At 31.0% G+C, this 12,927-nt stretch overlaps 1 protein-coding gene and 1 long non-coding RNA gene across 2 annotated transcripts; both read right to left on the bottom strand.

Moving 5' to 3' along the window:
* Positions 1–332: 332 nt before the first annotated feature.
* Positions 333–2,954, bottom strand: LOC130674158 (uncharacterized). Its single transcript, XM_057479426.1, has one exon. The coding sequence runs from the start codon at positions 2,952–2,954 to the stop codon at positions 333–335; it is 2,622 nt and encodes an 873-aa protein (XP_057335409.1).
* A 2,269-nt stretch (positions 2,955–5,223) lies between these two features.
* Positions 5,224–9,607, bottom strand: LOC130675172 (uncharacterized). Its single transcript, XR_008991230.1, has 4 exons — positions 9,403–9,607; positions 9,109–9,193; positions 8,344–8,833; positions 5,224–5,425 (listed from the first exon to the last, which is right to left on the bottom strand). It is a non-coding gene; the product is annotated as an uncharacterized LOC130675172 (long non-coding RNA).
* Between the last annotated feature and the right edge of the window lie 3,320 nt (positions 9,608–12,927).

The following is a 12,927-nucleotide window of genomic DNA, read 5'->3' as shown; positions in this document are numbered from 1 at the left end:
TTGTTCGAGTTTTGCCAGTATACTTCCAACTACTAAGGATGCGTTATGGAAAACACTTAGTCAGAATAAAAGTATATTCACTCGACATTTTTACTGTCAGAGTTGTTATTCTTATTTTGGGAGCGTTGAAACGAATGAATGTAATTCAGAATCATGCAAACAAGCTGCGCCTGAATCATCTATTAATTTCTTTCTTTAATTAAGTTTGGAATCTCAAATTAAACAAATACTAGTGTACGTTGAGCGTGCAAGCGCGCTCGTGAAGTACGACATTGTACAGTCAATTAAAATTTGAATAATAACAACTAAAGATTACAATAAAAAGGAATAAATTATGAGAATATTTCCTTGAAAACGAAGTTTTTAACCGATTTATTAAGTTTTGTTTTGTTTAAATACACTTGCAGTGCTGCCCAAGTTCGAACTCTTGAGAAAGCTATGTACAATTGCCCATGATTAAACACGTCTTTGGTAAGATCAACCCCAATTTTTTCAGAAGTTTGACCTTGGGCTTTATTTATGGTCATGCAAAATGCTACTTTGATTGGGAATTGTCTTCTTTTAAAAGAAAATGAATAAACGTTCTCGCAATATAATGTTATTCTATTAATGAAAACAGTGTCACCAGTTTTGTCACCCGTCAAAATTTTGCATCGTATAACATTGAGACCTAAATCTAAAATCATTAACCTTGTGCCATTACATAAACCTTCACTTAAGTTAAGATTTCTAATCAGCATTACTATTGTGTACTGTCTTAAGTGTATTTCATACGGAGGAAAATTAGGGGGATTTAGAGTGTTTAAATATTCCGGTAAAATAGCCTCGTCGAAATTTCCATTATCACAATTTTCGGTACTGTCAACGGCTGCATAAATTTTCTCTGTGGATATATTTAAAAGTTCAACAACTTGTTTATTTATCACATCTACATCTACATTCCGAGCCGACAAAATGACGGTTTTTGTTAATTCATCGTAACGTTTTCCTCTGATAATATTTCCGTACACATTTTCAACAATGTCATTATTTTTGGATACAAAACACGCGTCAGGAAAATTTAGATCATCATTTAAGTCATTAAGACTTCCATCACCAACGTTCAGTAAAAATTCAACGAATTCTTTTTCTTCTGGCAATGCGCGCATATTTTGGGTTAAAGAAAATTTGTGAAAATGAGCCCACAATGAACTGACTTTTATGGATAAATTAACTGTTTCGGTACGAGTAGTATGAAGTTGAACTGGAAGTATTTGTCGGAAGTCACCCCTTAAAATCATTAGTTTTCCACCGAAGGGAATATCGTTGCTCATAATGTGACGTAAAGTACGATCGATTATTTCTAAAGCGTATCTGGGTGACATCGGGGCTTCATCCCAAACAAAAACATCTACATCTTTTAAATATTTACCTTGTGATGAATTAGGTACAATGTGTGAAGACGAATCAGAAAACATAGGAACGGGTAAGCCAAAAGTTTTATGAACTGTCTTTCCATTGAGCAAAAGAGTAGCTGCGATACCTGTATAAGCCATTGTACATACATTTTTATTCATATTCCTCATTATATGACATAATGTAGTGTAGATGAATGTTTTACCAGAACCACCAGGTCCATCTATATAAACACAATGAGGGTCATCACTTCTTTTATTATTAACTAAATTTAGAACGAAATCTACTACTTCTTTTTGATTAACATTTAATTTACAATAATATGATTGGGATTCGTCTAATGTAGGAATTTGTAATGACTCTGCGTCTATTAAATCCTCGATTTCATTTATTTGTCGCATACTGGGATATGCTGAAAGACTATAACCTTCTCGGTGAAGCATAGTATTAATATACACGTAAGCTTTATTTTGTCCGTCTTCTGCACTTAAAAGTCTACAAAAATCTTCAGACATAGCTTCTTTAAACTCTTCCCAAAGTTCTTCTGGATGAAGGGGGTGGCAATGAATTAGTATGCGAACGAATAAACAACGTAATTGTCGTGGCATCATCCATACTACCGCTTCATTTAATGTTCGTCTCCATTCTTGATCGTCTTCAATAAGCCCGGCCGCTAAACATGCCAACATATAAGTATCGTAGACGACCCCATTTACCGTTCTAAGCTCTTCAAAACTTGTTGCACCTTTGATGTTAATCAATAACAATCTAAGATGAAATAATTCAATTTGAGAGGGACTAACAGAATACATACGACCAATAACGTTGAAGTGTCGTTTACGCGGTTGCCAACATGAAACATTCGTATCATTATTTTTTTTAAACACGTAATGATATGGAATATCACTGTAAATGTACTGCCGGGCGGATGGATCACGTTGATTTAACGAAAAGTAATCTATCAACATTGTTTGCTTCTGTAGAGCCTCTTGGATATCGTTGACGTTGCAATCATCATTGATTGTTATACTTTGTTGATTTGGTAAATGGACAGGTAAGCGTGTAATGGAGTGACTTTTATTTTGTAAAAGCTTAGACAAAATTCGCCAAACGCCTTCAACAGGGCCAACATAGCGAGCATCGACAAAGTCTCGTACTTCATCATGATTAATTACATAAACACTCGAATCATGAGATGTTTGGTTTTGATTAATTAACGGTTCAGTTCTAGCATTCGGTATATTTCCATTTATTGTTATTCCTGCCTTGTCATGGCCTTTATATACGTATTTATATAAATATTTAACTGCCCTTATAGAAGAAACAACTTCTGCGTTGATGTGACAATTAAAAGTTTCTAATAACTTCGGATTGTATGGGACCACATGGCGATTATCGAAAATGTCATCGTTTCGTGAGAACGTTCTTCCTTCGTCTCGTCGACGGTAAAAAGGATATCCATTTTCATCCATTGTTGTTTCATTACGAAAACTTTTCGGGAATTTTTTTGAGTACGACCCGTCAACTAAACACCAATCTCCACAAGGACCATGAAGCATGTTTCTTGTAACGATATCATGCAACGTAGGATTACTTGTTTAATCTGGGATTTCTGCAGATACAAATTTATCGACATCATCGCGAGTTGATATTTTAGAACCGTTTTTTAATGTTATTAACATATGTAAATGTGGCAATGCCCGTTTTTGAAATTCAATAACCCAGTTGTAAGCAATAACTTCACCAAAAAGATTTTGTTTCACAATCATCTGAATCAAAACATCTTTTTTTATATCAAATACACGTGCAACTAAATCAGGTCTATCCGAAGCACTTTGTCCTGGCAATAAATTATCAGTAATTTCACGCCATTTCGGATTGCATGTCATAGTCACGAACAAATCTGGCTTACGAAATTTACGCACAATGGACATAGCATCTTGATAATGCTGCAACATATTACGTGGTGAACCACAGAAGCTCGATGGTAAAATAACAATTTTACCTATATTGGAATATGTATTATTATTATTGACTCGTGATTGTAAATGATCTAATAGGCCTTGATACGATTCGGCTTGAACTTTTTTTGATTAAATTTACAATAATTCAATCTATCTTTCTCTATCTTAACATAACTATCGACTATCCATTGTTGAGATAAACGCAAAGGGTCATTTTGAATCGAAGGTTCACTACTTGATTCCACTCTGTTCCAAGATTCATCGGTTACTCTACTATAATTATGTTCGGAGCACCAACTCTGCGATACAGTTGACCTAATCGGTAATGTTTTACTATAATTATGTTCAAAGTGCCGATCCTGAGATGCGGTTGATAGTGATTGTGTTGGATTATTGGACGTAGAAGGTGTAACGGGGTGACCTGGTGTTCGACTGCCAGGTCAGCAAAAATTAAATTTCGCGCCCTTCTTTATCTGCGCAACCGCCCTCGCGTCGAATTTTGGTTTAACGGCGCGAAGGTAGGGGTAAACTGGACACCTCGTTGCCAGACGACACAACCGAAAATTAATTACCATCCACTTGTCGAACCGAGCGGTCGCTCAAGTTTTCCATCACATCACAATATTTCTACAGTTTATTATTCAGGCAGACGCCACCAATTTTAAGTATAATATCTTTCGTCTAAGTTCCACTTCAAGTGTTTTCTCGTTGGAAGGAAAAGATCCTGTTATTCTCGCCATAAAGATGACCAGCACCACGAAACACCTGGGACAGGTCGGTGTAAGTTCTTCTGGATAAAGGTTTTTGAAATTTACAATTTTACATTTGTCAAACACGTGGAGGAGATCCCCTCATTTATTTTATCGTCTTTTTATTCTAAATTCTTTTATTAAATTTGTCAAAATTATTTTCTATTTTCTGTGCATGCGAAAATTTATTACCGGTTAATTTTAGTTGTCAGGATTTTCCCTCGACAACGTTGAATTTCTTTATTAATCTAAATTAAATAAAAGACTCGGGAATATTATTATAATTAAACTGTTAAGAAAAATTTTATTAAACAAAGCGGGGACTGGTATCCCGGTGAAACGGAAGCGGCGCATGCGCAGTAAAACTATATTGCAAAACTCTTGATTATTAATTGTTAATTATAATTAAATTTAGCATTAAGTGTATATATTAAACAATTAATTATTTATTTATAATAAAAGAGCCACAATTAAATTTAGAATCATTGTTACATTATTTTAACAACCTTTTCCCCTATTCCAAATCGAGCTGCGTACTCAGCTACGTCAGACATATCAGAACCCGAAAATTTCGAACACTCAATTTACTATCGAAGGATTGTCCGAACTTCCTAGTACGGGGAAGCAAGGGCAAACCCTTACAAAGGCATGTCAAAAACATCATATATAGAACTATTTTCATTGATATTTAATAGCGTATCTGTAATATTTAACGAACACGAATTGTTAGACGTAATTGCATTATGTTCACCTTGTTCATGAGTGTGTTATTTGTCATCACTCGACTTCGACGTCGTAGCTCATTTCGCTTATCACGTCGTACTTTTTTGATTTCCTCTTCTTCGGCTGATGTTCGCTCAATTTTCCTACGACCCATTATCAATCTATTACTTAATATTTACAATGAAATACAATAAACGAAACTGTTTACTCAAAAAACAATTCTATTAAAAATTAATTATGTAAATAGGTGAATAAAAAAAGAGTTTATTATAAAATAATATATTTTATTAATATTTCATATTACAAATCAAACATTGGTGAACTTATTATATAATATTTTTTTGTTATGATTTGTTCAAGTTTTTAGTTATTTTAAGTCATTTTATCTGTTTTTTATATCATTTATTCTTATTAGGTTCACAATTCTTAGCAATTCGATTTTTTATAACTTGTTTTTCTTAATATTCGTTTGTAATCATTCAATGTAAAATTTCAATCTTTTATTATTGTAGATATTATTTTATAAGCAGTTAGTTTATTTTATTCTTAAAAGTCGCATATGTTTTATTCAATTCGAATTCGCACTGCAGATACCTAAAAAAAAAAAAAAATTTTAATTAGAATGACAAAAATAATGGTGGGAAAAGAAAAAACATCGGTAATATCGACATAGTTGGGAACACAATCGCGAGGCTCGAACACGGTTTATGTTGGTGTATCACGGTCAAATATATCATGACATTTTATCTTTCATCTTTTAAACATTTCGTTATAAATGTTGAATAAACATAAATTTAGTTATATTAATTTTAATTTTTTTTTTTTTTTCTTTATTTCAGTCAAATCATTTGAAAACAATTAATTTTTCAACTGCCCTCACAATTATGTTCTTGTGATCAATATTTTGTACAGTTAATTACTTTCATTACGGTCACCTACACTTTTAAGTTAAAAAATTTTTGAATTAAAGTACTTTTATTTTAATTCCCTTGTACTAATGACAAAATAAGCTATAATATAATAAAAACAATTAACATTCAATACATGTATGTGCAGTTAACATTGATAACAATTAGTTATTTATGAATTATTTTTAACAGAATTTTTCAAGTATTGTGGTAAATTAAAATTTTTAATTTTTCATTGAATCATCGTCAAATAGACAATTAAGGAACTATATTTAGACCAAAAATAGCATAAACTATCATTTCTTTACTGCTAATGACAATTATCATGCGATTCAACAATGAATTGAAAACGTTTTTGCTTTAAATTATAAACAATTAAAAATATATATATTTTTACTTTTTATGCAAAGGCCCTAGGGGTATAAGCATGCTGAATTTGCCCCCGAAAGGTATCGGCTTGATACTGCGGGGATTTTTAGGTACTAATAAGATATTAAGATCCTGAGAGTTTCAGCTTTTGAAACCAATCGTCTTCGAGAAAAAGCCAAACATGTAAAAATCAGATAAAATGAATACTCTCAGAGACTATTTTATCGATTGACTTATACTCGGGATATGTTTTGGGGGTCGATAGTAGCTCCTCGGGAAAAAATTGGGAACTTGATCGGTCGACAACAACCTCGAAAAAAATGACTTTTTAGTTTTAATTTCGACTTTTCACGATGTTACGGTTCTGGTACAATTATGAAATAATTTTTTTTGGATTCCTCATCCAATTTCCTATAGACTTAAGTGCTTTTAAAATTTTTAAAAAAGGTACATCATATAGAAAAAAAAATAAAAACCACTTTTTAAGCAAATATTTACTTTATTTACATGTTTAAAGTGTGAATCATTATTTTTCTAGTTTGTATATGCTCTTGAATGTTATTTGCAAAAATAATCTCTGCATCAGCAGTTAAATTTTGTCATATCATTTAATATCAACTAAAATATTATAAACATTATACACATATAAAACAGGAAATAGATTTTAGTTTGTAAATTATAAATACATAACAACAAATGAAAGATATACTTGAGGAAAAAAATGTATGATCATATTTTATCAGTCTTCATCACTATCCTCTTCAATCACAGGTGAAATACTGTCTCTAACAAATAATTTGCTAAGTATTTCAGCAGGCCTTAAAATCTTTGTTAAATATCTCCCGTGTGATAAATAGTAAACAACAGCAGCAACATGAGAGCAACATCCAATTGTTCTCAGACCATTTGCACACTCACAACTATGCCTCAATATGCTTTTTGGACCAATAGCATTTTTTTATACTCAATAAAACATCTATAAACCTTTCTATTAATGTGTCTGGATTGAACTTGAATTTTGAGTATATTTGACTGTTCTTTCACATATTGAATAGTGAGATTACCTGTTTCATCAAGCATTTCTGCTAAATAGGAAACAGCCTGTTTCAATATGTATAGTAAGCGTCTTACTTCCGACTCAGAGTTTTTGGATGAAGTCATCGAAACAATGAAATCGCAAAATAATGTAGTAAATACGTTAGCTGAAGACGTTCAAAAAAATGGCTGGCAGCGAAAAAAATTGCCGTTTCAAACAATTTCATCTGAAACTCTTGAAGACTTTCCAGAAATGACAGAAAATGATCTGCGTATTTTTTTCACTGGTTCCTATCAATTGAAACTTTAAACATGTAAATAAAGTAAATATTTGCTTAAGAAGTAGTTTTCATTTTTTTTTCTATATGGCGTACCTTTTTTAAAAATTTTAAAAGCACTTAAGTCTATAGGAAATTGGATGAGGAATCCAAAAAAAATTATTTCATAATTGTACGAGAACCGTAACATCGTGAAAAGTCGAAATTAAAACTAAAAAGTCATTTTTTTCGAGGTTGTTGTCGACCGATCAAGCTCCCAATTTTTTTCCGAGGAGCTACTATCGACCCCCAAAACATATCACGAGTATAAGTCAATCGATAAAATAGTCTCTGAGAATATTCATTTTATCTGATTTTTACATATTTGGCTTTTTCTCGAAGACCGATTGGTTTCAAAAGCTGAAACTCTCAGGATCTTAATATCTTATTAGTACCTAAAAATCCCCGCAGTATCAAGCCGATACCTTTCGGGGGCAAATTCACCATGCTTATACCCCTAGGGCCTTTAATTTTTTTTATATTTACACCCAAGCCGATAAAAAATTTCACGTTCATTATTTGTTTTTTTTTTTTTTTTTTTTCCATATTATTTGGAGTCATTGTGATATAATGCTTAAAAAAAGAAAACTGTAATAGAATATTAGAGTTCAAATTATTTCTTCGATGACTGTATAGCAATGAAAGTAAATAACTGAAGAAGTTAGAAAATGATCATGAGATAAAAGTGACCCAAATTTTTTTTCTGATAAAGTTTTCTGAAAAAGTAGAATATTACGAATTCATAAACTTTATGGGTTGAAAAAATTTGATTAATCACTTATAGACCCCGAATTGTCCCAGTTCAATAAAATTATTATAGAAACGAATTGCACAATATTAATTCATTATACACATATTCCATTTGACTTATAAAGATACTTACGTATAATCGAAAAGTTTCTTTATCAATAGCCGAGCTTGTATCGTTTTTACACGATTCGTTTCTCAAAATACAGCTATTGTATATCAAAATTATTCCAACGGTTATTGATAATAAAATAATTTTATTACCGTTAGCGATGTTCTTAAATGACAAATAATGTTTTTATCACGTATTATGCGGTATAACTAATGATAATGTACTATTATTAGTATCAAAGTATATTTCCGATATAAATATCAGTAAATTTTTGTTTAATTTTAAGGCTAAATTATTCACGTTAATATAAGTTTATTATTTTAGTTAACTTCCCACAGCCTAAAATATATCTCCAATAACCGCTTCGACTACTTATCAGACAGGCACTTAACAGACGTTGCTAATATAAGTTTATTATTATAGATAACTTCCCACATCCTCAAATATATCTCCAATAACCACTTCGACTACTTATCAGACAGGCACGTAACAGACGTTGATAATAGTCAGAAAGCTGAAAAACAAAAACTGACGTAAATTTGCCATCAATTGGAAAGAAATTAAACACAGATACTTTTGATTTCATTTGTTAGAAATTCACGACTGCGATTGGACATTAAAGCGAAAGTAAACTTTTAGAGTGAACGAATATAAGGAGTGCAATCTTTTATAAGCATAAAAGTATAATGCCAATTTGGTACGCAAATGCAGCCTTTTTTCAAATTTCCCCCAAGGAATTTACGATTTGTAGCGCTATCCTTATTTGCGTTCTAAATATAGTAAACATACCTTCTCATTAAAATATTCAAATACGACGCATGCGCTGTTCCATCCTCATGAATGTTGCGTATATGGCCGAGTTCGTCAGCTCCTCCTACATGAAGAAATTTATCATTTTGATGAAACGCATGCGCAAACTGCACCTTTCGGCTGCTTACTGCGAACGTGCTATTACCACTCAGCTAAAAACTACAATGTGCACATGCGCTCCCATTAAAATGGAAAATAACTGATGTAAAGTAGCAAATAAAAAAAAAAGTAATTCATAATGTGTCAAAATGTAGAGGGGAAGCAGGTACTTACTGAACGTGTAATTATCGGTAGACCTCTAAAAAAGAACCTATAATAACAAATTTTAAAGCAAAATAAAACAAATAATAATAATTGATTTTATAATAATTTATAGGAAGGAACAGAAGTCGAAACGACTTAGAGAAAATTAATTGCATTTGCATATATTTTTTTTTTATTCATTGACTTATTGCATGTCATTTAACAAAAGTATCAATTAAATTTTAACATCATTTAACATTACATACAATGAGTGTGAATGTAGCAGACATCAGACAAATTTAAAATTATTAATAAATAGAGTAAATAATTTAAAAAATAATAATTTGAAAAAATGCAGTCATTAATTTCAAAATTTTTTAAATGTGCATTTTTTAAAATTTTATTTTATAAATTATTTAATCCATTTATTAATAATTTTGAATTTGTCTGATATTTGCTACATTCACAATCATTACATACAACTACTACAGTTATGACAATTACAAGTAGATACAATCTTTAAAAGAATTACAGTAACAGTCATTGACATATCTTCAACACGTCTTTAGACACTCGGTGTCTTTCATTAACAATCGAATCACATAATTTGCTTAAAATTTAATTAATGATTAATACATCACATAAGTAAAATTAATTGTAACTTACTGACTAAAACCTTACAAACATTTTACAGAGCAATAATCAGGTCACAATTCTCTTAATCTAACAGTATTAATCTTGTGAATATGTAATAAATAGGAAATGATTGCATCGATACTTTTAAGTTTAATTTTTACGTGCATAAAAACAAAATAAGATTAAATAGCAGTTGTTCTTTTTTGGATATGACTAATGATGCAATAGTAGTAATGAATTAAGAGAAGCTTAGAATAAAAGTAAATGTTACCACGTACATAGAAATAAGGATTTCTTGGTGTAAGAAATTTATGCTGTTAGGAAATTTTAACTGACCTCAAGAAACTTCTACTATTACGATGTAAAAATACATAATCTTAAAGCGAGAAAAAATTTTGTTTTTAGCAAGAAAAAATGTTTTTAGTTAAGAAATTTTTTTAGTCTTGAAATTTTATTTTTTTTCGAAATTTATATTGTAAAAAATTTCTTGTGCCAAGAAATCGCTTCTTTCTGTGTATAGATATATTCAAGTACCACTTATTGACTGGGGCTTACATCACTATCTTAGGAATAATAATTACTGACTAATCAGGTCATATTTTATAATTATTCTATAAAACTCAGTCTCATTATATGAATCACTGTCTTAAATGTATAGTCAATGAAGTTGTTATTGAATATATTATCGTAGTTGTAGCAAAGGGTAAAAATAATAAACTGATAATCTTCATATTAATTAAAATGATTTGACAATTGATCAATAAAAAATAACTGTTATTAATAAAATTAAACTGAAGATAAATTTTTCGACTGCAAATCAAATGTTTAGAAAAATATAAGAAACTGAAGTGATCACGAAAACTTTAGATGAATTCAAATTTTGACGTAAATGAAGTTAATTAATATGAAGATTATCGTTTTTTAAGAAAAGTAATTAAATTAAAAAAAACAAAGATTGAATATCTCAATTTGCGACATTTCAAGAAGTAAAATTTACTTGAACGTGAATGAGATGGGTGATGTTTACTCGTCGAAAGGAGATCTTTTATTTGGTAACTGTCCAGCAAATCCTTCGTGCTTCCGCTTCGGTGTTTGGAAGCCAATGACACGCAGCTGATTATCCAACAATGCTGCCTTATCCTCATTTACAAACAATGTTTTAGAATACAAATTTAAATAATAATCAATTTTTTATCAATAAATATAAATAATAAACAAATCGATTATTGATTAATAAAAAATCCTTATAAAAAAATTCAGATGAAATATATGTAAAGCCAAACTATTCCTAACGTGATTGTTCAAAAGCAAAAAAATTATGCAAACGACATGAAAATATACATTTAAAATAATTACATGATAAACAACACACATAAGCTTGCGCGCGAAACATGTATGCTAGTATAAATGAAATTCGATTATATCATGCTTTCTATCTGCAGTAAATATGCATGTATAAATTTTGTGTACGTGCAGCTTGATAAAATTGATTTTTTTTTATTTATGATTCTTATTAATTAATAATTGACTTTTTCTGATATGTATATTGATGATTTATTTTATAAAGGTTATTGATAACTGAGATACTAAAATCTGTTTACTTGAGTTTTACTCTAATTAGCAGACTTGTTGATTTAAAAATTTTTTTTTTTATTGGTTATTCATTTATTTATTACATATTTAATTATGAATTAAAATTTTCCCGGATATATAGCAGGCACCCCAGTGCGCCGGGCGAAGCATCAGAACCCAAGAGGGGGCGGGTCGTTATCGGACGCACGCTTAACGGATGTTAACTGTACTTCGAAAGACTTAGGGTACATTCCACTTGACGTTCACAACGCCACGCTCACGTGTATTTAGATAGGATTTTGAGGCGTTTTGAGCGTTGTGGACGCTTAGTCGAACGCACCCTTAACATAATATTTTGATAACACATAAATATACATAAATATAATATAGTATCTGTTCATGATATATTAGTCGTTTATGTATACTATATGCTGTGTCTAACCAATCACGTTACGAATAGTTTGGCCCACATACATTTCATCTAAATTTTATTATAGGATTCTCACTTCCATATATTTCCTCGAGTTTGCAATATAAATTTTTACGCCGTAAGAAAAGCATAGAAAATCTTGAAGATTTATTTGAAAGTCCTGGTTACCGAAAACACTGTGAACCCGGCGGATTTTTAGATAACCCATGGAATTGTTCACTGACATTCAACACCGATGGTGCAAGTTGTTCTAATTCCTCGAATGTTAGTGTTTATCCTGTTTTTTTTTACAAATTAATGAACTCCCCCCTCATTTACGTAAAAAGCACATGCTTTTAAGGACAATCTGGATCGGAAAAGGTCATCCTAACATGAACATATTGTTAAAACCTTTTACTGCGGAATTAAATGAGTTATATGAAACTGGTGTCACGTGGTCTTCTGATGGATTAAATTTTAAAACTAGCAAATTTGCGGTTTTGTTATGTAGTGTAGACTCTGTAGCCCGACCCATGGTTCTTAACATGAAGCAATTTAATGGAACATTTGGATGCACATTTTGTTACACTTCTGGACGTACATTGTCTAAGAAAATGGTGTATCTATTCAAACCAAATATTAGATATCGTGACCATGAAAATCTTATTTTACATGGAATAACCGCTTTTGAATCTTGAACACCTTATCTTGGGGTAAAAGGACCATCTGTATTAACATTGTTATCTGTGTTTGATTGTGTTGATGGGATGGTTGTTGAGCCATTACATAACGTTTTTCTAGGTGTAATTAAACAATATACATCACTGTTACTTACAGGCAATTCGCGTGCATTATACTATGTTGTAAGTCCTTCTAACATACGTCGTATTAATCAGCGTTTGATCAATATAAAGCCACCAAGTCGGATAACACGAAGG

Source organism: Microplitis mediator, chromosome 9, assembly GCF_029852145.1.
Source record: "Microplitis mediator isolate UGA2020A chromosome 9, iyMicMedi2.1, whole genome shotgun sequence".
NCBI classification, from domain to species: domain Eukaryota; kingdom Metazoa; phylum Arthropoda; class Insecta; order Hymenoptera; family Braconidae; genus Microplitis; species Microplitis mediator.
This window is presented reverse-complemented; position numbering and strand designations above follow the sequence as displayed.

What these genes read in the sequence shown, in the direction of transcription:
- LOC130674158 (XM_057479426.1), bottom strand. Translation starts at nt 2,954, where the DNA reads ATGCTTCATGGTCCTTGTGGAGATTGGTGTTTAGTTGACGGGTCGTAC.